The sequence below is a fragment of the Nilaparvata lugens genome, chromosome 7, assembly GCF_014356525.2.
Source record: "Nilaparvata lugens isolate BPH chromosome 7, ASM1435652v1, whole genome shotgun sequence".
NCBI classification, from domain to species: domain Eukaryota; kingdom Metazoa; phylum Arthropoda; class Insecta; order Hemiptera; family Delphacidae; genus Nilaparvata; species Nilaparvata lugens.
Window position 1 is genome coordinate 45,780,619 of NC_052510.1, and position 24,738 is coordinate 45,805,356.

Genomic DNA, 24,738 nt, shown 5'->3' on the forward strand with positions numbered 1-24,738 from the left:
GGCGTAGTTGAACACGTTGGAATGGCTTTTTAAACGTTATCAGCGGCTGTGAAAAATGACCAAGAATGTCTGGAGCGATGTAGATGTTTGCCGGGAAAGTGGGATATTTGCATCTGATCTACTGGCTCGGCTCTGACTGTCGGCAATAAACGAGAACTTGTAAAATGTTCCCAGATAGATCAACAGCCCCGATTGTCGGTAGAGTAGTTTGAACAATTTCTTCAGGTACCTTGAGAAAAATGGAATACACAACATAAAATGGATTACTTTGTGATGTTGGAGGATTTTCAATGTGCAAGAATCATGAGATTGTTGCGACTTAGAAGAGATAGGATAGTGCAAAAGCTCAGTTTTGTTTTCTTCTTTCAAAAAAAGTAATACGAATTCTAAGACTGGTAGAGCAAGGGAGATAGAGGACCTCTCCAGTATGTTTCTGATAGTAATAAAAATATGACTGAAAGCCTTTTTTTCCTCTCCCGAAAAGTGGAACAATGTAGCAAATATTCTCAAAACGGCAGGCACATGTACAGTACTTATTTTATGAAGGAATCATGCAGTACTGTAAATAGCGTGTTGGGTTTAAGGCGTAGGGTAGGCTACAAGCACAGCCCTTCTCAAGAATGCCTAATAAGCTTTTCCAACATTTGCACTTACACTTTTTTATTAATTTTCGCTCAATTCCAGAACTTTTATAACAAAAGAAAATCAAGGTGCAAAAATGTAAAATTCTACAATAAAAGTATTAAAAAATGCGCTTTTGATACAGCAGGCAACTAAAAAAATCCAAACTACTTGATAACTCCCATTGTGATTCAATAAATTCAGTAGATAAAAGAAATGAGTTTAAAAAAAATCCAATATTGTTAGTTTTTATTTTAGGATCATGTCATTATGTAGCTTAAGAACAGATTCCTAATATCTTTATTTGATTGATATTTTTAATCTATTCGATTGTTGATATAATATTATGAGATGAATCTTCACTTCTCAAAAGAAAATTTTCGGATTGATCTCTTCTCTTCTAATTAATTTCAAATGAATACTCCTCTCAATCAATTCTTTTCTCCACTTTTAATAATTTCAATTTCTAATCCATGTGATGTGTATCATGGATACAGATAGTTTAATGCATAGCAAAATAGTTACCATTTCGTAATAGAGTGTAAGAACAATAATTTCCTAATTTTTTTCAGTAAAATTATGTCACTATAAGTAGATAGATATTTGATAATTATTCGAAATATATAAATATATATATATATATATATATATATATATATATATATATATATATATATATATATATATATATATATATATATATATATATATATATATTTGATATTATATATTGATACAGTTTCTTGTCTTGTTCATGGATTCATCTAGAGCTCTAAACTCGAAATCTTCGGGAAGTATCGTGATAACAATTAACTAGTATTTGATGCCTCACTAACATATATTCACAGCACTTTAGGTTCTAGAAAAGTTCCCTTTCCACCATTTCACCTTTCGGAAATCCTTCATTTGTACCCAAATTGTTGCATTATTAGTATTTCACTATTCTATTTCAGATGAATAGAACATCTATCTTCCTAGATACCATAAGCTCACATACCTATACATTCTATATCAATTATATCCTTCATTTGTACCCAAGTTGTTCCACTATTGGTATTTCACCATTCTCTTTCAGATGAATAGAACATCTATCTTCTATCATCTGATATCATTCTATATCAATTGCGGTAGTACGGAGAAATAGCGAAAAATGAGTGGTAGTTTTACAGTTCGTAATGGTGTGCTACAATTATTGCACTACAAAAGCTTTTTAAAGTGAAGCGATTGAACAGCACTGAACGCAAATGAACAATAGTCGTGGTCGTGTGCTGTCCTAGCCATCAGCTATGCTGCACGTCTTTGAAACGATTGAATTATCTTGTTGCTGATCTGAAAGGATTAATTAACCTTTTCGTAGCAAGGATGGTGGTCCATTACACGGACAAGCTACATTGAGCGATTGTTGATCGACATACATCCTACTAAACACTATTCACAAACTCCATCCAGTTCATGTCACATAATGAGCTGACATTCAAACAAGACTTCATAGGATCTCAATTCTCTCATTAGTCATTGCTCTTTGAATTGTACGATTAGTCTTCTTCTCTCTGCTAACAAGACATTCGGCTAAAATGATGTTTGGAATGTTTTGACTTGTGAATGATGAACTATGTTTGTGGTATTTGTAGTAAGTAGATCACATCATTATGAATCTACAAGCTTTGAAATTGGCGAATGATGAACTTTATAAATCCAAAGCGTATAAAAGCATTTGCTTGTATTATTATTGTTATTCATGGCGCTTATAGTTGTATATAATTATGTGAGCTTCATAAGAGTGTATGTGGAAATTTGTGAACGATGAACTTTATAAATCTAGAGCCTATAAGTGTATACGCATATAATATAATATATTATATTATGCGTATTATATTAAAAGCGTGTTTGGGTTAGTTGATTGTTTCTGTAATAATTTTGTTCAAATATGAACTCGTGATGTTAGTATACTCCTTTACTGAGACCCTTCATGGGAAGAAGGAGTTCTAGTGAATACTTCAACTTCAACTGAAAGATTGTTTGTTATGATGATGGTAGTGATCTTAAACTGAATAATTTTTTATTTTGACAAAAAACACAACACACTTGAAATAAATTCACTACCAGCACTAACTCAGTAAAATAAAAATAAAGATAATCTTTTCAATTGGTAACAGAGTAATCCATCCAATAGTAAATGCATTTTAATTATGGAGATTCAAAATTTTGTATATTATCCTCATATCACTCAATCATAATCTTCTTTCTCATACTGTTTCTACCATTCACAATCAAGCATCTTCGTTGCAATAGGCCTACTTTGCCTTTTCTTGAAAACAAGACGACTATCATTGGTTGGCATTGTTCAGTTCTACGAAATGGCGTCTGTGTGACTCCTCATTTGTGAACGACCAATGAGAGTAAAGAGGCGTCTACTACGAAGGTGTTAGTTGCTTGTGATTGGTCGAAGAGTTGGAGTTGCTTGAGAGTTGGAGGAGGGATTTGTTTGACGTGGTACCGTATTTGTTCGATGAATTGCAGCAGTATAATTATGAGACAGTATTTTTGTATGGGCTAGTGGAGCTTCCACTATGTTAGTCGCTTATGATTCGCTGAAAAGCTGTTTGATAATCCACATAGTTGTTATTTTGCTAGTAGATTGCAGTGATTCATTAAAAAATTGAATATCTCTAATTACTTTATTCAATTATAGTATCTAGAAGCCGTCAAATTTTTCAACACAGATCTAAACTATCGCTAAACCATATTTATTTATAACAATTCAATTTGCTGGACTGTTATCATGCGGGCCAACTTCACAGACGTTGAAAGTTTACCATCATAATGACTCCGTGATATCTGTGGAGGGAATCATGAAGTTTTTATAAAGCGAGATCTCATCTTGAATCAACCTTATTCATTCAACACGAACATGGGTGTCCCAAGCTTGCTATAACCTACAACCATACATTAACTTGATCTAATCAGTGATCATGCGAATATGATTAGATTTCGTGGTGTGTCAGGTAGAAAATATATGTGCCAGTCATCTGGAAGTGGATGGTGTATTAGATTTCATGCTATCCAAACATATCAGGCACGTTCACAGGAAGTAGGCTAGAGATACCAGCTCTAACGTGCAGTAACAGTAATCTATCACTATGTGACACAAGAGTTAAACTTTGTCATAATAAATACTTCACCTAAACCTGTGAAGGTTTTTAACACTTTGTTTCCCCTAACATGTTTCTATGCTCAATTGTATTCTTTTTATTACTTATTATCTTCATTCTGTATTTATTACTCATACTTAGATTACTTTCAATTACTTATGCTTTCCTCATTCTTATCAACTTTCTCATGTATTTGTGAATTGCATGATGTACTGTATCTCTCATTTTTATTTCTTTTAATATTGTAAATGGTGGTGAAGACTGTTTTGGGCTCAATGCCTGTAGTCTTCTTTGTTCTGAAATATATAAATACATTTCTTGTAATTTCAAGAATTATCTCAATGATGAGCTCAAGTTTGTCAAGAACCATTCATCATTCTTGATTTTTTTTGTTATGGTTGGACTTCATTCTTTTTCCTTGAATTTCAGTTGAGTATCTACATGAGGTAATGTAGAGAGAAACTATTTTTGAGGCATATGGCACTGGTTATATTCATGTTGGGGAGAAAAAATGAAGGAACCAGTTACTGAGCTTGAATTTTCGCGGTCAGAATCTGTTAGCATCAACCGGTAACTGATAACTTATTTTTTCAGACTTCCTATGTTCTCGATACCTCATAACTTAGTTATAACAAATTCATATTGCATCAAAAATGCACCTTATTGAAAAGGTTTATATTATTTAACACAGGACCTAAAAGATTACTGCAATCAGAAATCATCTTCACATTATTCAGCTCTCAAGAATAATCAAAATCGATTATCTTATATGGAAACCAGTGTATGATTTTTTAAGCCTAATCAGATTTGTCGATTTCCAAAACTCTCTTACTCAATATCTCTTGATCGTCTCCATGAAAAAAGGAATTGAGAAGTAAGAAATGGATTATGGAAAAGAGAGGATTTATATATTTCCAAAAAGTAATCTAGAATATTCCTGAACACTTTCTCTGTGTTGGGCATTTTTTATTTAAAATGAACATCTCAAATAGCCTACATGTTATGACGTCATGTTCTTCATGATGTGAATTGTCTTCATGAACATGATCTGTTTAACTCAACAGTGGAAAACCACCAGTTCTCGGTGCTCCTGAACTTAGCTCCTATTAATATCAAAATTTGAATATCTTCTATATTTCGATACTATTCTAATCATGGTCTAAATACAACTAAGAGACCGCTGAGCCCTCAGCTGGAGATATTTATACTTCTAAACCAAAACTCATCAAATATGAACTACATCAGTTGTAGAATTACATCCCCAACAATGTCACTCCTCATACAAAGCTTCATAAAATCGAAGCTTTCAGAGAAAATTCAAATAATCCAAACTCATCAAATATGAACTACATTAGTTGTAGAATTACATTTCCGACATTGTTACTCTTCATACAAGATTTATCAAATTGAAGCTTTTGGGAAAATATAATTTTCAAACGGATTAAAAATAGGGTCACATACGTCTTACAACTATTTCCGAATATCTCGAACCCTCAACTAGCACGGGTAGCCTACATTCAGTTATTTATAACTTTCCATCTATGGATCAGTTGAATAATAAAAGTATGAGTTAATACCATCATATGGTTGATAGCTCCTTAAAGGGTATGAACATAATCCTACCACATTCACTTTCTTCCATGAAGTAGGGGATTACGTCCTTGAGTCGGCCAAGCGGCTTACATTACGACTGCATCTATCAAACCTATACAAGGCTCTTTATAGGCTGTAGAATGTAACTGTAATTCGTGGCTAAGTTTAGTATCGGTAATGATTTCCAAGTGAAAAAGCGTTATAATAATTTGTGAGCGGCGAAGAGGTCCGCCTTGAGATACATGTTGGCCGTTTGGCATTTACTGGCGGATCGGGTTCTAACGCACTTAAACCGGTCCAGCGCTGACATTTAAGGGCGCTGCTGTGCTAGACGGGGACAACTGCAGCTCTAAAAACTCTGTGCATGATCATTTTTTCATTACTGATCGCCTGAAACTCAACCCCGTGGGTCCCTCATCTGAAACTGGCTAAAACTGATACCATGCTGCAAACACGATAGCTCACTGGTTCATCTCAACATGGGCAAAATCCACCTCGATTCAATCACGCAGATTTGCCAACGACCTCATAGTCCTGTATCATTTGCATGCAAGTTTGGAAAAAAATTCAAACAGAATATGAAAAAATAGTGGTGTGACAGGTAGGTATACTCCATGAAGTTTGTGGTTTTTTGATGATGTCGTGCTTGAGTAATCTGCGCATGATGTAGAGGATACATAGGTAGATGAATAAATGCATTTCTGTTCTACACTCGTCAATGTTCAAAGTGTTGTGGGCTAAATCGAGGCAGTAAGGTCCCCTCTTCCACTTAACCAACAAACAAGAAGAGGACGTAGAGTGGATGATTTACTCGTTTTAATGAGGATTTAGTTTTATTCATGTGGAGAAGATGTACTAGTCTATCGATTGAAAACTCAAAAACTCATTTTCCTGTCTTGATTTAAAATTTTCAATATTATTTCTCAAAAATGATAAATCATCTTTGTGTTTTCTGAGGGATTGTGTTCTACGTTCAAAATTCTCCATTGCATCACTTGAAGCTCTTCTTCAGTATGTGCGTGAGTGCTTATAATATTGCTGGATCCAAGAGTGGACTATGGTTGATATCGATGAACTATCGAAGAATAATGGATAGATATTGATTAAAATCATCAAAAATTATAAAGAATCGATCAAACCATTTGAAGACTTCTGCAAACAAACAAAAATATTGTCTTCATTCAATTTGACAACCAATCCCTCCCTGATGAATTCATCTTTGTAACCAAACATGTCTAAACTATCCAAATGTTTATAGTATACAAGTTCCACGATAGATTCTACTATTACATGAAAATAGTCTGCATTTATGATAGGAGAGAATACTTTATTTTTGAAGACAAAAATATGATTTCTACATCAGAGTTAAAAATTGTGATTAGATGATATTCTCACCATTGATATTTGATAACTCAATATCTCTCCAACAATTTCTAATATTTCTTCACTACATCCTATCTACCGACAAATTATAACTCAAAAGGTCTTATTTTTAATTAATAACATTCATCCCGATAATTATCACAATGTTATAATTGCGACAAGGCTGACGTGCTCTGATGAATAGCAACGATAAGTTGAAATTGAGCAGTGAGTGCACTAACTTCTTTCTTCATTCTTCGTTTCCGATGTGGGATGAGAATAACGTGTGATGAGCAAGAGAGATTAGTAGGTAAGGAGCATTACACTCATCAGGTTTATCCAGAGAGTATGGAAGTAATATATATATTCATTCTAAATTCTATACTCTCTGTGTTTATCATCCATTCTTCATGAACGTGATGAAGATACGGATAAGCTGGGTGCTGGGCCCACACGTTCAAAACGATGGGACAAGCCTACTACGGATCGCTATGTAGTCCATAGATAATGGACAGATGGGAGAGGTTGCTAAAGTGAGTTCACTTCAAATCATCAGTATGCTTTGTATCTCACATCAATGCTTCCCACTCAACCAATGCTGACAGTAAGGAGAAAAATGTGCATTGCTCGTCTCTATTTCCCACACACTAGGCCCAGATATAGCTGCTATGTTGTCGTTATTCAAGAGCTGCAACAGCAGTGTTAAAGAACCTTTTGACGAATAGCGAGGCGTTTTAGAGTGATGGGCATAGGACGCGGGAAACGGAGAGAGCCGTTATCCTTTGCCAAGTGTGGATCGATGGGTGATGGAGAGGCTGCATGTAAAATATGTTTGAAAAACATTTCAGGAGTAGGCCTAGATGTTGTGTGGTGGAGAAGGAGACTTGAGATAAAAGGAAGCGTAGATAATAGAGAAGGAGTAGGATTGGATGCAATGTGTGGGAGGAAGAGAGAGAATGTTGAAGGTGAATATATAAGATGAAGGTGAAAATTTGTTTGTTCAAATTTATTCCCGGTGACTCCTGGAGAGTTTAGGAAATCGTCAAAAGTAAAACAATAGATGAAGATGAAGATAAATATGTAGATTAAGATGAAGATAAAGATGGTGATGAAGATGAAGATGATGTGGTGATGGGGATTAAGATTAAGATAGAAATGAAGATAAAGGTGGAGATGGATATTATATGTAGATGAATGTAGATAAAGTGGAAGTAAGAGAAGGGGAAGGGAAAAAGAAAAGAGAAGAAGGAGAGAAACAGGAGTTTGATGATGATAACGAAAATGGAAGATCGATAAATGGACAGTAGAAGAGCAGTAAGGCGATGAAGAGATTATGAAAGATAAAGGAAGAAGGAAGAAAAATGTATTTGAAATAGAATATTTCAATTAGGAAGGATGATGTGAAATTGATGACCTCAGGTGACTTTTCTAGTTGAATATCGAAGTCTTGGAATTCAAAGAAGTTCACTGCATGGGAAAAATGTTGAAACTAGGAATAGCAGCTCAAGAGAAATATTGAGATATAAATGAGTAGATAGGTGAAGCCCCAGCTGGAGCAGAAAACGAGATTAGAGGACTGGATAAAAAGGAACATTATTTTGGAAGCCGAGCAGGAACAGTGATATGGGAATGAGTTAAGGGAAGAATCAAGAGAAATACGATTATCAGGTGATAAAGAGAAGAAGGAAGGTGATAGGGGGCACAGAAGGAGGAGAAGCATCGAGTCAAGACGTTTGTAGGAGAGAAGGAATGATTGATAAAGATTTGTAAGTATGCGTAAAAAAGAAGGTTGAAGAGTTAACAGAAGAAGAGAAGTCAAGGTGAATAGGAAATAGATGAAAATAGAAGAAAAATTGCTTGAAAACGAAAAAGTGGCGGGGAAAATGGTCAGGAAATATTAGTTAAAAGAGCTGAAAACCAAAGAAAGCAATACCATTTCCTCAGTGCGCCCTGCTTTAGGTCTATCGATTCTGTCCCATGGAGGACGTTCAAAAGAGAATAGAGAAACGCTAAAAATATATTCATAGAAAATGAATAAGATGAAAAATGACTAGAAGAGGATGGTGACAAGAGAAAGAGAATAGTAAAAAGAGATGAAGACCAAAGAAAGCAGTTCAATTTCCTCAGTGCGCCCAGTTCTAGGTCTATCGATTCTGTTTCATAGATGGCGTTTAAAGGAGAATAGAGGATCGCTGACTGCTCTCAGAAAACCAATGCGAAACGCCAATCACCAATCGTCGCCTAACTACCAAAACCAATACCCACTCTATCTACCTATATCTCTACACTGCACTGTTCAATAGTTGCAACTATCTGCTTTCTTGTCAACAGCCTTCAGTACTGCTGCTCCGCTAGCGAGAGATTCAATTCAAACTGTCAGTATTCCTTATAGATTACATCAATGCTTCCCATTATAATGATGCTGACAAAGTTCAAAGTTAATCTTACTATAGGAAGCTACGACACTCCTATTTACCAGAGTCCAGAACTGTATATTTATATATTACAGAAAAATGTATAGATATAATAAACTGGACACCCAGATGGCCTAGCTCACAGCCTACGACAGTTGTATCTGCCAGATTGATAGAAGAATGTGAAGGTGCAGAGTAGATGAACGACAGATAAATTAATGTATTGGTCGTTTCTTGTTGCCGTGAACGCCCACCTTTTCAAGATGTGTGCAGTTGATTTTATCTGTTGTGGTCAAGTTGCCATTGTTCTTCCGAAAGTTATGACACTTCGCGGTAACGGTTCTTTGACTGTGAACTGTGAAAAGATTTGGAGGCGGAATTGCGGGAGATAGGAAGATAGTAACCTATGTAAGGAGTTGAGAGCAGTTGAGAGGAAATATTGATTTATTTTTGTTGATAAAAGTGAGAATCGTAAAAATGATTGCAAATATTGGGAACATCCTGTTGATAGAAGACTTGAAAACTTTAAAGCTGTATTTTATACAAAGCAGCTCCTTCGTAATTTTAGAATAATCTATGAGGGAAATCCATAGAGAGTATTCAAACTCATCAAGTTTAAGTTTTAATTTTTTCACACAATAAATGAAATGTTGGAGGAATCCCCATTAACACTTCGAGAGTTTGTAGACATCCAAAAACTCTTCAATCATACTGAACATCAATTTATTGACTTTAAAAGGATTATTTCATACTTGTTATTCATTTTCATTTCTCGCAGAATATGAATTCAGATAGTGAAAAAGTGACTCATTCACATTTAGATGATTATTGTGGGGCTTGAATGTGCATCAATAATTGATTATAATCTCAAGGATTTATCAATAACTATATTATAACAATGTTTTTTTTAATAATGTTATCAAATGTTATTATAATAATGTTAACAGTCCAGAATTGGACTCCACTTTGTCTTTCAGTGAAAAAGTGGTTTGATTGGAAATGTACATCAATTAATGTAAAAGATTAGTATTCACTATAGAAAAAAACCATTGGCCGTATTAAGATCTCAGAGCTATTAAACATGAGTTATAAAATTCGATACTGCTATGTCAATATAACTTGAATGGTGTAAATTCTGATGGCTTTGATAAATTTTATGATACTCATTAGAAAAGTTTTCCCCTTTAATTAAATGTATTCTTTGACATTTTCAAACAAATTCTCCGAATCTTTCGAAATGTTCGTATTATTCTGAGACTTGTTCAAATTTAATGTCGAGATTGAAAGGAAACGAGCTATTTTGACTCATTCCATCTTCTTCCTCAGAACTCTCACATAATTTCGAACAAGAGAATCTGTCAATATTAGCTAGCTTCATTTTCCTAGAAGCACATTCACCTTGGAAGAGCAATCTGATTTTATCACTTGCTGTATTTTCCATATATAGAGGAGTGCTCAAGGTGAATATGCTAAACATGAGAAAACTAAAAAGTATGTGCTCATAAATACTCGATGATCAAACATTCCAGTTTGTCAACCCACACAATACATCTCGAAATCATACAGAAATACATATTTACTCAATACAATACTGCCCAATTTATATTCATAAAATACTTGATAGTACTTCTCCATTTCTAATTTGGTTTACTAATTTATAATAAATTATTAGTACTCTCAATACAGTATTATGTAGATTGCCTCACCCTTTCCAATGAGTTGTAGTGATGTAGTTGCAGTAATATGAAGTCATCTCTTATCAGTTTCTCAAACTAATAAATGTTCAGGTATCAGAATAGAGGAAGACTTGACTGAAGCCTCTTATTTTCTTCAAACCTGGAAACCAAACTGTTCCTCTTCTCTTGAAGTTTTCATTCCATTTTCAACCTTCAAAGCTGGAGTAATAACTTCCAAACTTAGATATACTACGGATTGAGTGTCATCTCATAGAATTACTTGTAATCTTTTCATTTTCTTTGATGCTCTACTAGTTTCGGGTTTAGTTATTTATCCCATTATCAATTTTTAAAATCTAGCACACCAATAATGTGACACTTGATAATGTGATCAAACTTCAAAATAGTGATCAGACTTCATAATATACACGAAAGTAGTCAAGTCTTGAAGAAAATGAAAAGGGTAGGTACTAGTAATTCTAAATTATAAAACTGAAAGTAGCCCTATTGAAATAAATGGCAAATACGAGTAAGATTTCACAATTCATAACATAATACGAGTATTATGCATTTCATTTTTAACATGAATAGTTTTCATCCCATTTTCAACCCTCACACTGCTGGAGTATATTTTTCCAAAATTCGAGGTAGATTAGAGTAAGATTTAACAATCCATAACAAAATATTCTGCGTTACATGTACTGCAGATCAACGAGCCGACTAGATTCGGACTATCTTGTGCATGATAAACTTTGTCACAGCAGATCGCTGATTATGGAAAACGCTGAGCCTATTGGAGGATGCGTTGTCCGGACCCATCTTTCCGATTTTTCCGGACGGTCGGTCACGCATGACCGTTTACGGCGGCGGCGGGAAGGAATCCGTCCGAACCGTTAACGATATTATATTTTACTGTTGCGGAAAGCAAGCGTGACTCTCGTAGACGCCGGATTCCTGAGCGAGCGAGGCGCGGACGCGAGTTTCTGCCACGCCGAGTGAACGCCAAAATCTTCGCGTCTCGATCGACTCGGCCTCGCCCTCACTTGCCGCATTGTTCGTTGCTTGCGGCGCTTGTACTGTATATCCCACAGATCCAATGCGATAAACATTTCCACCTCAGAATAAACAATCTAGTATAGAATTTTATTTTCTGATATTCCAGTTTTCTCTGTATAGTAGTTTTCTCTGATTCCACCTTCGAAGCTAAACAAGCTCTACGCTAATCTACGGAATTATTTTATAATCATGAATGTGGTTCAACAATAAAATTATCGCTGGAAATTAATTGTTGTTGTTCCACGATAATATAAAGGTTAAATGAAAAAGACTAAGAAATTGTCAAAAAAACCACAGATTTATTGATACTTAGAAGGACCGGTTTCGGTAATTACACTATTGTCATAAACTGAGTTTATCAGAGATTGACAATGGTGTAATAACCGAAACCGGTCTTTCTAAGTATCAATAAATCTGCGGTTTTTTGACAATTTCTTAGTCTTTTTCATTTAATATGAATAATTACCACAATATCAACTTCTCAACTACACAAAAAAATAGAAAAAAATAATAATAATAATATTACGATGAACGTGATTTACGATAAGAACGACAGCATCTGAAACATTGTTGGTTTTCTGATAATTCTTTGAATATTTGGAGGAATATCATGACATAAATACTATAATGTTCTCTCGAGCATCCCATACATATTTTTTCATGAATTTACAGACGGAACTTTGATGAAACATGAATGAGATTTTATTTTTCTGAGAAGAATGTAAATGAGAAGATTAATGATAACATATCTCTTTATTCTGTTACAGGTATAAACTAAGATCCAGTTCAGTCCTGAGTTCATTAGCTTCATGAATTTCCTAACATAGAAATACTGGTGAGTTATATAAACATAATTCTGTGATTTTATTAGGTTTCAGAAAGGGTCTGAAACCTAATACGAATAGATGACCTGTGAAGTTCTTGTGAATATTTCAATTTTTCAAGAATATTTGTGATCAGAAGGTATTTTTTATAAGAAATGTATATAATAATGCATATTATACTAAATGTAGTATGAGAATTCAATTTGAAACAAACTGGAATTCAACATTTTTTGTGAATTCAACTGCAAATTAACCCTTAAATGCAGTAAAACTCCCTTGTAGGAAAGTCGGATTGCATGAGAAGTTGTCTTTGAAATGTAAGTTCCACACACTATTTATGCAAACTATAAACTGACAAAGAGATGTAAAAAAGGGAAGATTAAACAAGATGAGCCCCATAAAACCGGATGCAGTTACAGTTCTGATCTGAGCAAATAAAAACAGAATAAATGGATGGGAAGAATTCGTGAATCTGCTTTTTATATGACTGGCTGAGGTTTTTTTACGATTTTCGGACCTGGACTACAAAATTTAAGTCTCTTGTTAGCATGTGTCACTGCGAGAGCTTTTAGCGGTCGTAAAGTGTTCAACTTGATAACACGACTAAGATTAAATTTTAACACATCAACGCTCTCTGGGGTAGAACTGATGAAACTGTCTCCTGGAGCTTTTCTCACAGAATTCAAGAATCTGTGCTCACAAGAAGAGATGAACTTGAATTCTAAATTAGCATCAGATTCGAGGTTGGAAAGCTACATTGTCTTATGAAAATGGAAGATCAAATTCTGTAACTATTTTTACCACAGTAGGATAAACGTTATACTCTCTTTGAAGTTGTATGCTTATCTAATTAATTTCAACAAAATTCCACTTGAATAATCCAAATTTGATTGAAAAAAAATCAACTTGAATAATCTAAATTCAATTGAAATGAATCAGAATTCTAGCTATTGGATTGATATTTGAGAGGATATATTCAAATTTGTTTGGAATGAGTCAGAATTATATATTCACCTCTGATATTTGAGAGAGTCTAGTCTGTCTCATCAGAAGCGCCTGAAATTAGTATGAAAGAGAAATCCATAAAGAATATTACAAATAAGGTTAGTTCTATTGTGGATGCGAATCCATCATCCATACTTTACTCACTTTGGAGAATCTGAAAGAATATCACGTACACAGTGGTAGCCTAATAAATGTTTCAGTTCCATTTCCAAATCATCCAAGGATCTAAGACACAGTGCTCATGTACAGATCTTCTGTAGAGAAGAGAGTTCAACTCCCGCATGAAACTAGAAGCTTCTGTGGAATTTTGAAAAGCTATCAAAATATCATACTCACTTGTTGAAGCTATAGCTTCAACTATTGTTCCTCACAATAAGATTTGTTCCAAAGTGATCTTAAATCCTCTGAAGAATCTTGAGAATGCTATAATCTCTTACTAGGTTCAAAAACTAAAGATCCCATGAAAAATTTTGAAAATGTTTACATTTTTCACTAGGCTCAACTACAATATGATATTGAGTTTGATTTAGAGCTGGAATTCCTAACCCACTTGAGCTTACGTAAGAGTAGATCTGACTGAAATGCTTCAACGGATAATGATCATGGAGAATGTATATGAATTGAAGTAGGTCGACACATTCTCTTAGAGCCTGGAGGGCATAGGTGAAGATGGATACGCATGACAGTCAGCTTAATGGACTACTACTTGTCATGAATAAAGATATGAGTGGAGTAACGAGTAAGATAAGTAGTCTCAAGGATATGCTCCTTTGTGAGTTATGGAGGAACTGGATTCTTTCACCTAATCTGATACAGTATTTCTACAATTTAAAGTAACCAAGTCCATGATTTAGTATTGTAGTATTAAGATTGTAATCCTTGTCATGGACCACTTGGTGCAAAAATTGTACATCTTGATCGTACCAGAACCTTCTTGAGAGTCTAAGCGTCTGAGGTCTTCTATAGTCTGTTACTTTAGAAAAGTGCGAGGCAGTCAGACATTTTCAGTCTGTTTTTTAAAACAATTCTTTGCTCAATCAATTTACATTTTTCCTCTATCAACAAACCAGTTTTTACTATCACATAGGATGAAGAAGCACTAGTACTTTTCCATCTTATTTGATGCTTAAAAATCTAGAAAAATGAAATAAGCTTCTTTGGAACTTGAAGGTGTTCTAATCAGTTCACAAATTATTTCTTCGCTTATACTCAATATTTTTCTCAGAATTATTCAGCCTGCTCCGAAACTTTATTAAACTTTGTCAATATATTTTCCTCTGAATCAATAAATGAGTTACTATCTTGATTATTATATTGAATGGAGAATCACTGTATTCAACTGCAAGGAAAGAGTCCAATGGATATTGGAACGGCTGAGTACCTCCTTACCCCCCTCATTAATATACGTTGCCAATTCGTCAGTAATAAATATTAATTACTTTTTACTTATAATCAGTTATGAACAACGTTGAACAACTCTTATTTGGCAACTTTGAACCCAACTGTTCCAATTTCCATCAGACTATTTTCGTGGGGTTGACTATAGTACTCTACTACTCAATTTGATGGCTGAAAAATCTAGGACAATGAAACTATCCTATTTGGGAATTGAGAGTGTTCTAATCAGTCCATATTATTTCTTCGCTCTTATTCTACATTTGTATATAGGGTGATGAAACTTTTTGTTCTACATTTTTATATATGGTAATAAAACTATCAGGTAGCCCTGTGAAAATAAATAACGAGTTATTAATAGAAATCCAGAATGAGCTATATATTCAGCCCAGCTAACAAATGTTTTTTTAGCTATCTGTCCTCCCAGGGAATAACCTTGAATAATGTGAGACCTCTTTAATAATATTATTTGAATAGCATGAAGCTCATACTCTAGGGTACGAACAGAGCCGTCTGGTCTATATGCAGATTTTAGCTCTCTATCAATGACTCAAAATAAATTTATCATTGCCAGTTGTTTAGTGGCATCGTGACATCGACCGCGGCTTACTCGTTCTGTTCGAACCTTGCAAATTACGATTAAATAGGAGCACAGTTGATCCTGGATCATACCTAGATTTCAAATTTGTACATGAGGGAAAGTAATATGAGTCACAAGCATTCTTGGGTCAGCGTGCTTTCAGTATATGTACACTATACACTAGAATAAAAGCGAACCGCTTGTTTTAAAGACAGGTTGTGGAGCTGCAAAACGACTTGGAGACTGGCTGAGTGGATTGCGACATTGTGGGTAGAAGGTGTCCTCCAGGGCCGTGGATTCAGCCTTATTAGGGCAACGCAACAAAGGGGGAATGATCTCGTTCAAACCTTGTTCGCCCACATCATAGCAATAGCTACAGCGGTTGACTTACCTTGCCAAAGGATGCTGAACATAGATGAAGAAGTGAAGGAGGAGCAGGATGAGGAGGAGGAGGAGGAGGAGGAGGAGAAGGAAGACTAGGAGAAGGTAGTAGAGAAGGAGAAGGAGGTGGTGTGGGATTGGAGGAGGTGTGGGATTGGAGGAGGTGTGGAGGAGGAGAAGGGGTAGACAGGAATCTAGCAGAGCACTCACTATGAGTGCAGATCTAGAAGAATGACACGAGCTTCTTTGAGAATTGAAGGTGTTCTGATCAGTTCATAAATTTCTTCGCTTTTATTGAGTGACATTTATGTGACTACCCGTGACGTTTTATGAGGAATAGTGTGATATGATGAGGAGAGAGATAAATGGATAAAGAGAGGAATGTATGTGAGCATTGTATTGCAAATTTAAGAAGTACCAACGCAAAATGAGGATAGTATGCACAATGAAATCTGCCATTAAATGACTTGAATGAAGCCTACTGCTGATGTTTATTGAGTAGGCCTATCTTGGTATATTTGGAGTTATTATTAAATAGAGAATAGAGCAATAATGTTAACAACACTATTGTCTTTAGAAAGTTCATACGATTATCAAAATGACTTCTCAACTCTCAACCATGATTCTCCATCATGAAATGAAAACGACTTGATATTGTCAAAACCACTGGTATATCGAAACTATTCGAGATACCATTTTTGTTTGTTACACTATTTTCAATATCTAGTGAACTTCCCACTCAAAAATTGAATGTAGAGAGTAGAGACAGAAGACCAAGGAGCGTGGATATCTGTCGTGGAGGCGGCCAAGGCTCATATTGAGCGGTAGTGCGAGAAAAAAGTAAATTCTCCAGTATGAATCGGTAGATTTTTGAAAGGAAATCACGGTATTTGTTTGAAAATCTATTTACAGCATGCAGCTAATGAAGATTGCTTCAGTGAGGTCTACGTTGTAATGGCGGTATTTGATTAACATTGGTGTTGCTATCCTTGTCTATCACTCGACAAAACAGATAGTGCTATTCTCTCTAGCTCCGCAACGTTGTCAATGTAGAAGTACAGTATAATTATTAAACGAAATATTTAATCTAAATTTTATGAATTTTTTGTAATAGAAATGTGTTTTCTTTGCGAATAAAATATAATTTATTATTTTTAACACGAATGAACAGTTAATATTGTATCACATGTACTGGTATCGGCTATCTCCCAAAGAAGGCAAAGGCAAGACAGAGAATCATCAACGTTGTTGACCTATCTTTCTCCACTGCCATAATCACGTGGACCTCACAATAGTTTCAGACTATGGATTGATTATTATTTATTTTGTAACAGTGTGTCAGAACAGTCCACCGTCTCCAATAACCGAGTTCCAATTGTCCATGTTTGGCCGAACTATTCCGGTGAAAATCACGGGAAGCACTAATGAATTATTAGGAACAGGAGCACTGGAACTTTAGCTGTGATGCAATGGACTCCCTGCGGACCGGATGGCCGTAATGGCAGTTATCCTGGCCGTTTCCGTAGGAAAACGACCCGAAGGAAATACGAAGATATTATAGCTCGGGGATTCGAGGGCAGGCATCATTTGTCCGCCACACAAGTAGCAAGAAAAGGTCAAGTGGTAGTCGATGCTCCTGCATCTGAAGAAGGCCTCCAACCACGGTTCGGAGAGTTAACTAATAAGTGACCAACATCTGCTGCTGGCTGTCTCTCAGGTAGTTGCTTTGCCTTCCCCCTCGGTATGCATCGATCATATTTTTAACGAGTCCTGGTCGCTAAGTTACACTGATTATTGATGATTATGATGATGATGATGATGATGAAGAAGAAGAAGAAGAAGAAGAAGAAGAAGAAGAAGAAGAAGAAGAAGAAGAAGAAGAGAAGAAGAAGAAGAAGAAGAAGAAGAAGAAGAAGAAGAAGATGATGATGAAGATGAAGATGAAGATGAAGATGAAGATGAAGATGAAGATGAAGAAGAAAAAGAGGATGAAGACGACGATGATGATGATGATGACGAGCAAGTCAACCCCAGTAATTATCAGAGATAATGTTCGCTGCTATGCGCTCTCTATAGTCGCCGAACGCTCTCAGTAAATGCGTTCTCCGCATCTTACGACCGACTGAAGTTTTAAAATAAGGTATAAAAGCGGCCGTCTACCCGGCAACAATCGTATTGTGCGCTGTAAACCGCCTAAAATTTAATACTAATAAAAATGAATTATCGGTGCGTCCGACTCACTTTTACAAGGGCTGTAGCCTACAGAAAGTAATTCGAGTGGGTTGGATTTTACATTGCATTCAAACATTCAGCTCCTGGATTCCATGTTGGGCAAGAAGCGGTTTATGATACTTATTTCTACGATAAATTATGTTTCTTGAAGTTATTCTTCATTGTCTCCTGCTCGAGCCATGAAACTGTTTAGTTCAGACTGAATTGAGCTAGAAAAATCGGATTGAAAACTTTGAGTTTTGATCGTTTTCTCTTTGTTGCAATCTTTATTTCTACATAAGATAAGATAAGATATAAATTTATTCAACACAGTTAATCATATGTAATACAATAAACAGTTGAACATCGTCATAGAGATACAATTAAAGACATTTAACATAAATTACATTACATTTACATTACATTTTTTATGTTAAATTAACATTTAACATTTAACATAAAAGAAACGTTTTTTAGAAACTGGATAGTCGGTGATGCCCACAGGGGGGGTTCCAAAAAGGGGAGGTTGGGACTCAAATTTGGGATATTCAAGGGGGGATAGCTAAACCCACCATTGCGATAGCTAAACGAATATCTTCGTTCCAATCGCATCAACCTTTATTTTTCACTTACATTTCTATCCTTCTTTTCTTGAAATTCAATTTTTAGTTGTGCTCTATATTTAAAAATCTAGCATCTACTGATATGATGCACATTTCTAATCCAAAATATTCTCTTGGTATGATCATTATTCTCAAATAACTTCAACTTCATAGTATTCCTCTCTTTTCTTTTATCATCATCATAATGATATTGCGACTCATTTGAATAATTAATAATTAAAATAATAATAATTGCATGTTTTAGCAATCCTTTCCAAATCAATCAATTTTCTTATCAATGCTTTTTACATGGAATCTCTCATCATGGTTTCTCTGTGAAGAGCCGAAAGTCTAAGGTGCGTGTTATTCATAAGGTCTACCCACGAATAAGCTATTCGAGTGCATAGATTGGAATAATAAATTTTATGATTTAAGAACATTCAATTGTGAATTATTCTATTTATGAGTGCCTTCAAGCTTATTAATTTCTCCTTAAAGTTGTTAACTATGTAATTCCATTGTATGGATGATTTGTACTGTTTGACTTGGAAGGTGAACAAGTTGAAAACAAACTCAAAGATAGAATTGAAACTTCAATTCAATTCCATTTAATTTAGTCACATCACACAAACATACAATGAGGAAAAACAATACTGTATAAAATAGCACAAATTTAATAACAGTTACCATAAATATAACACTATAAAAACAAGACAAATTGCTAAAATAATGTTGTGTGCTGGAATCTATCAAAATATTTCTCAGAAATAGTGGAGAATTGAAAAATTAAAAGGGTACTACAAGTTTCTATATTGTTTTTTTTAATTTGATTAAAGTAGCCCGTCAAGTGAAGTGAGTTTTTGGAGAAATGAATATTATCAGTGCCCAGTGTGCAGGAAAAACAATATACAATAACACAATTTTAATAATAGTTACCCTAAATATAACACTATAAAAAAATACAAATTGCTAGAATAATTTTGTGTGCTGGAATCTATCAAAATATTTCGTTGAAATGAAGATTATCACTGTCCAGGGTACTTAGTGAAAAAAGAGCTAACCTCATGTTCAAAGAAACATGGAATGACTAGAAGCTTGAATGATTCACCCTGCAGGTGGTAACAGCGGTTAACAAATTGGAATCGAATTAATGAATTGGACGCGTGTGAAAAAGCAGCGGGTAACTATCATGAAAAGACTATGTAATGGATTGGGAGGAGAATGCGTGCCTGCAATTCATACCGCAAATTAGTATCTGATTCCTCTCCTCAAGTTCAAAACACTATTCATAGTCGAGCGACTTTTGTGCATCCAATTGAATCTTTTGTATTTCGCTCCTTCGTGACCTCTGATAACGACCTAGGTGCATTAATCCTTGCTCCCCTTCTTTCTCTCTTTCTCCATCTCCTCCCTCGGGATTAATTAATGAGCCTTCCATTGTTTCAGCACTGAAGTTCATCATCCTTACCTTCAGTCAATACCATCTTCCCGCTGCAATCTAGCCGGAATAAAAGTTCAATTAAAATTTCGCATCGATAATGAACCTCCTGCGGGCAAATATTCTAGGGAGTAATTAACTATGTTTGTCTACAAGGGTATGCTGGAGCCAGGATCCATCGTGATCTGATTTCATGAATTCCTCTAAGGTTAAGTTCATCATCTAAGGATCGGTAGACCGTATCCTGAACATTACAAATTCGCCTACATACAATATGAAGAGAAACATATGAACATAATCCATCGTCATACACAAGAGCCATTCATCATCTCAGGATTGGATGACCGTTTCTTGAACATTAGCTTCGCTTACTCACAATATGAAGAGAAACATGCCCATCGCTATACATCCCGTTAGTCCAATCATGCAAATTTGATCTCATTTAGAATCTTCCTTAAATCTATGAATCAGTAATTTTTGATAGATAATGTTGCTCAAGTTCAAGTTATGGATATTCTCAATTTGCTAATTTCAGAGCTCAATGTTACTGGTCGAATATACTTTTCAGACGGGTACTTGGAAAATTTGGGCTTTAAGCCTGTTGTTCCTTTCCCAATCATTCATAGTTGAGAATAATATAGTATCTATCAATGAATAAATAAATAACTTTCATTGAGTTTAAATATTTCTATAGTGAGGTCCACGTTATAATGGCAGTGTTTGATTAGCAATGGTATTGCTATCCTTTTCTATCAATCAACAAAGCGGATAGAACTATCTCTTTCTTGCTTTGCTCTGTTGCTAGATCATCTTTCAACAATGAAGAATTAATAATCAATTAACAACATATTTCATCATAATTATGGAAATTCATTATGAAATTATTGAAAATTATAATTTATTGATTAACTATAATTGATTATTTTCAACGAGAATAAACAGTTAATATTACATCAATAAACCTGACGTCTGTAGAAGGCATTGACAAGACAGAGGATCGGCAACATTTTTCTCCTATCTTTCTCCACTGCCATTATTATAACGTGGACCTCACTATAGTAGTGTTATAGAGAGAAGAGGGAATTCACTGGTTCAAGCATTTTATCCCATTAATAATCTTAATTTTCATTAATGTGAAAGTGACTCATAACTTAGCTACATTTGGACTGTCGTATAAATTAGAATTGGAACCGTTTTTGGCTTTAGCCTGTGGTATTTTTCTGGAAGTTGTGTTATGTTAAATGATTGGATGATTGATTGGATAATTCAATAATCTTGGGAAGAAAACAAATCCCTATAAAATATATCCGTGGGACTTGAGATGTCTCTTCAACTGAAGTTCGATTACTTCAAACTTCATAATAACTCTATATTTTCTATACATTTATAAAGTACTTCACAATAAACAATAAACTATTTGCTCCATTTTCAACGTACACTGTTTTAATTTCTATATCTATTAATAATATTCTCATTCATGATTGAAGTTTATTGCTCATAAAGTTTGTGTATTACGATTATTCCTTTTCTGATTCCGTGGGCGGAATTTCTCATTACTTCTCTAGTGTTCCATAAACAAAACATTCTACTCAGTGCTTTGCCCTCAATATTCGTTATAGCTCTATCAACAATACTAAGCAAACAGCTGGAATTATTCATGAGTCGGATATCTCTTACCTGGTTTTCACATCGCCTTGTATGCTTGCTTGCAATGACATCTATGTGCATTAGATATTCATACCTAATGAAGTGTCGGCATAATGACAACAACATGGATTTCAAAGTAAAATGCTCTGTTTGGTGTTTGGGGTGTGTAGCCTTTAGTATATTTGAACTTGCATATCCGGCTCACTGATACTACAAGCTAAATTATTACGGGTCACTTGAATCCACCCACTGTCATTTCGTCGTTTAAGCTATTTTTATAAATTATGATGAACTATACAATGCACAATGCATGTTTTGGTGCAAAGGCTGCAAATCACCCAAAAAACTCTAATTTGGATTTTCGTTCAATAATAATGATTCATTTATTAGCATTTGAATAAATGCAATTTCCATCTGTTGACTGGCTGGCCTCTATGGCTTCGTATAAAATGAGCGCTGCTATCCAGAGATTGTCAGTTTGGTATAAGGGCAAGCATAACTGACTTAGCAATAGTTTGATACCTCAGTAATTGTTCGATTACCGGGCTGGTGATTATTTTTTGGATAGTACCTCTCGTCGAATTTCCATCTAGCTGTTAACCCTGTTTTCAATATTTGCAGTAGCAGAAGTCTTCGGGATGATTTGCTGCATTTAATTTGGATTTTCGTTTGGGGAGCAGACCAAAAAATAACCCATAAGCCGTAATGTTAACATATGTACCTTTTTCTCAGGAACCCTTTGAGATAGACGTCTAAAATTTTGTACAGTACCATTTAGCACTATTATAAACACTTTAGAGAGAAGTAATTTAGAAATAATTTTTAAATCCCATTTCATATGCCTTTTTGTAATTCAATACTGTGTTTTCGAGGAGTCATTCAGAAAAAAATCATATTTAGTCAAAAAATGGCTGAACACTGAAAAGCTTGTGCTAAAGTATGTAGAAAGGTCATGTTATCAGTATTAAAAATATCAGAGTGATCGGTTGGATAGATCTCTAGTAAAAGGTACATATTTTAGCATTATAGCATATGGAGTTATTTTTTGGTCTGCTGCCCTTAATAATACTTATTCATTAATTAGAATAAATGCAATTTCTCATTAATTCCCATCTGCAGAATATCTTATGTGTTTGTGTATGCTTGCAAATGCCGCATCAACTGATTGTGCTAAGTATATCAAGTGATGAAGTGTATCTAATGTGTGGTTTCAGATGTCGCGTCAACTGATGGTGTTAATAGGCCTGGGGTTGTTGATGGTGTCCGCGGTGTCCGGGCAGTCCAACTCCATAGAGGAGCCGAACGAAGGTCTGCCGGACACCACGGTGCTCGACGGAAAGGTCACCAAACTCGACGAGTTGGCGCCTGTCATCTTCCTCAACCGCACCAAGGCCTACCTCAACTGTGCCGCTGGCTATATGCAGGTACACCACATTGAAAATTATAATGAGAAATGAGAATTTTTCAATTGATTATTGTAAATTATCCTCCCATTTTATCATAACACTATTCATGTTGTATGAATGCAATGATGAATAAAGTATTATTTGATTTGATATACCATTAAAAATTGCGAAAACTGTGCGTTCAGACTATGTACCACGAACTCGCGCATTTCACTTTTCATCAACTGATGCTATGCTTACTTACTTACTTTACAATTATTGAACTGCATTAAGGGAGCAACGATCCCGCAGTATATGACACGTCAAAGTTTAATAACTACCATCCTTCATATTTCTACGCAACAGATTTCACATAACACACATTAATCAAACATTACTCGACAAGGAAGTCTGCTAACCTGTGAGGACACAATACAATAAGGAATTCCTTGAGTGTATTTGAACTCCTTCAAGCCCTCAATTTCTCTTATGTGAGATGGAATTGAATATTTTCATATAAGATAGATTGAGGGCTTAAAGGAGTTCATAGAAACATGCATAATATATCTGTATTCATGCAGGAACAGTAAGATACATTAATATAAAAATTCGACTGAATATATGTGTATTTTTATTACATTAATATAAAACTGCCTACAGACTTAGGTGCCACGAATTTTCAGCTGATTATATCTATTGAAACAGTGAGGTGCAGACATAATAGGCTTAGCATTAGCTAATGGAAAATGAAATGCGTGTGTTCGTGGCGCACAAGTCTGTACGCACATTTACATACAGGTCGATCTCGAAGGCGATCTAAACTGAAAGCTGAACATCCACCTAACCGATGATTCTGTTCGTACTCTATAAGGAATTTAATGTGTTCGAATTTCTTGAAATACTAACCAACTTGATTTATTTCGCATGTAATAAATTCAATTTCAAATGTATTCACCAAAAATGACATAAAATGCATCCGCGTATGCTAGACCAATCTCAGAGTGATTAGAGATGAAGATGTTTTGTTCAATTTCACTCTATGTATTTCTGTGTTTCATGTGGTTGGAGATGAAATTTTCTGTTAAATTTTCACTGAATTTATTTTTGTATTTCACCAGATCGAGCTCAAGTTTGAGGAGCCTTTCTACGGGATTGCATACGCCGACTTCGACAGGTCGAGTGCCTGTCAGGTGGCGGGTCGCGGCAACAAGACAGCCAGGATAGATCTCCCGCTCAAAGGATGCGGAACCAGACAGGTCAGCTGATTCTCATCTCCATCAACTACTTGAACTAAAGTTTTATGCATTGATAATTACTATGGTTGCGAAGATATTATTCCAGACCATTACCAGGTTGTTCAGATTGTATCAGGATCCGATGGATGAATTTGAAACGT

At 35.1% G+C, this 24,738-nt stretch overlaps 1 protein-coding gene across 3 annotated transcripts in view; it reads left to right on the forward strand.

Annotated features, from left to right (window-relative positions):
- Nucleotides 1–24,738, forward strand: part of LOC111056931 — a 68,979-nt gene that overhangs the window by 37,512 nt on the left and 6,729 nt on the right. For 2 of the 3 annotated variants that reach the window (XM_039432896.1, XM_039432897.1), the window contains exons 2-4: nt 12,642–12,709; nt 23,172–23,381; nt 24,461–24,598. In XM_039432896.1, the coding sequence (XP_039288830.1) occupies nt 23,172–23,381; nt 24,461–24,598 (348 nt within the window). In that variant the 5' untranslated portion in view covers nt 12,642–12,709. The remainder of the gene's footprint in view (nt 1–12,641; nt 12,710–23,171; nt 23,382–24,460; nt 24,599–24,738) is intronic. The other variant, XM_022344342.2, reaches the window with a different exon arrangement.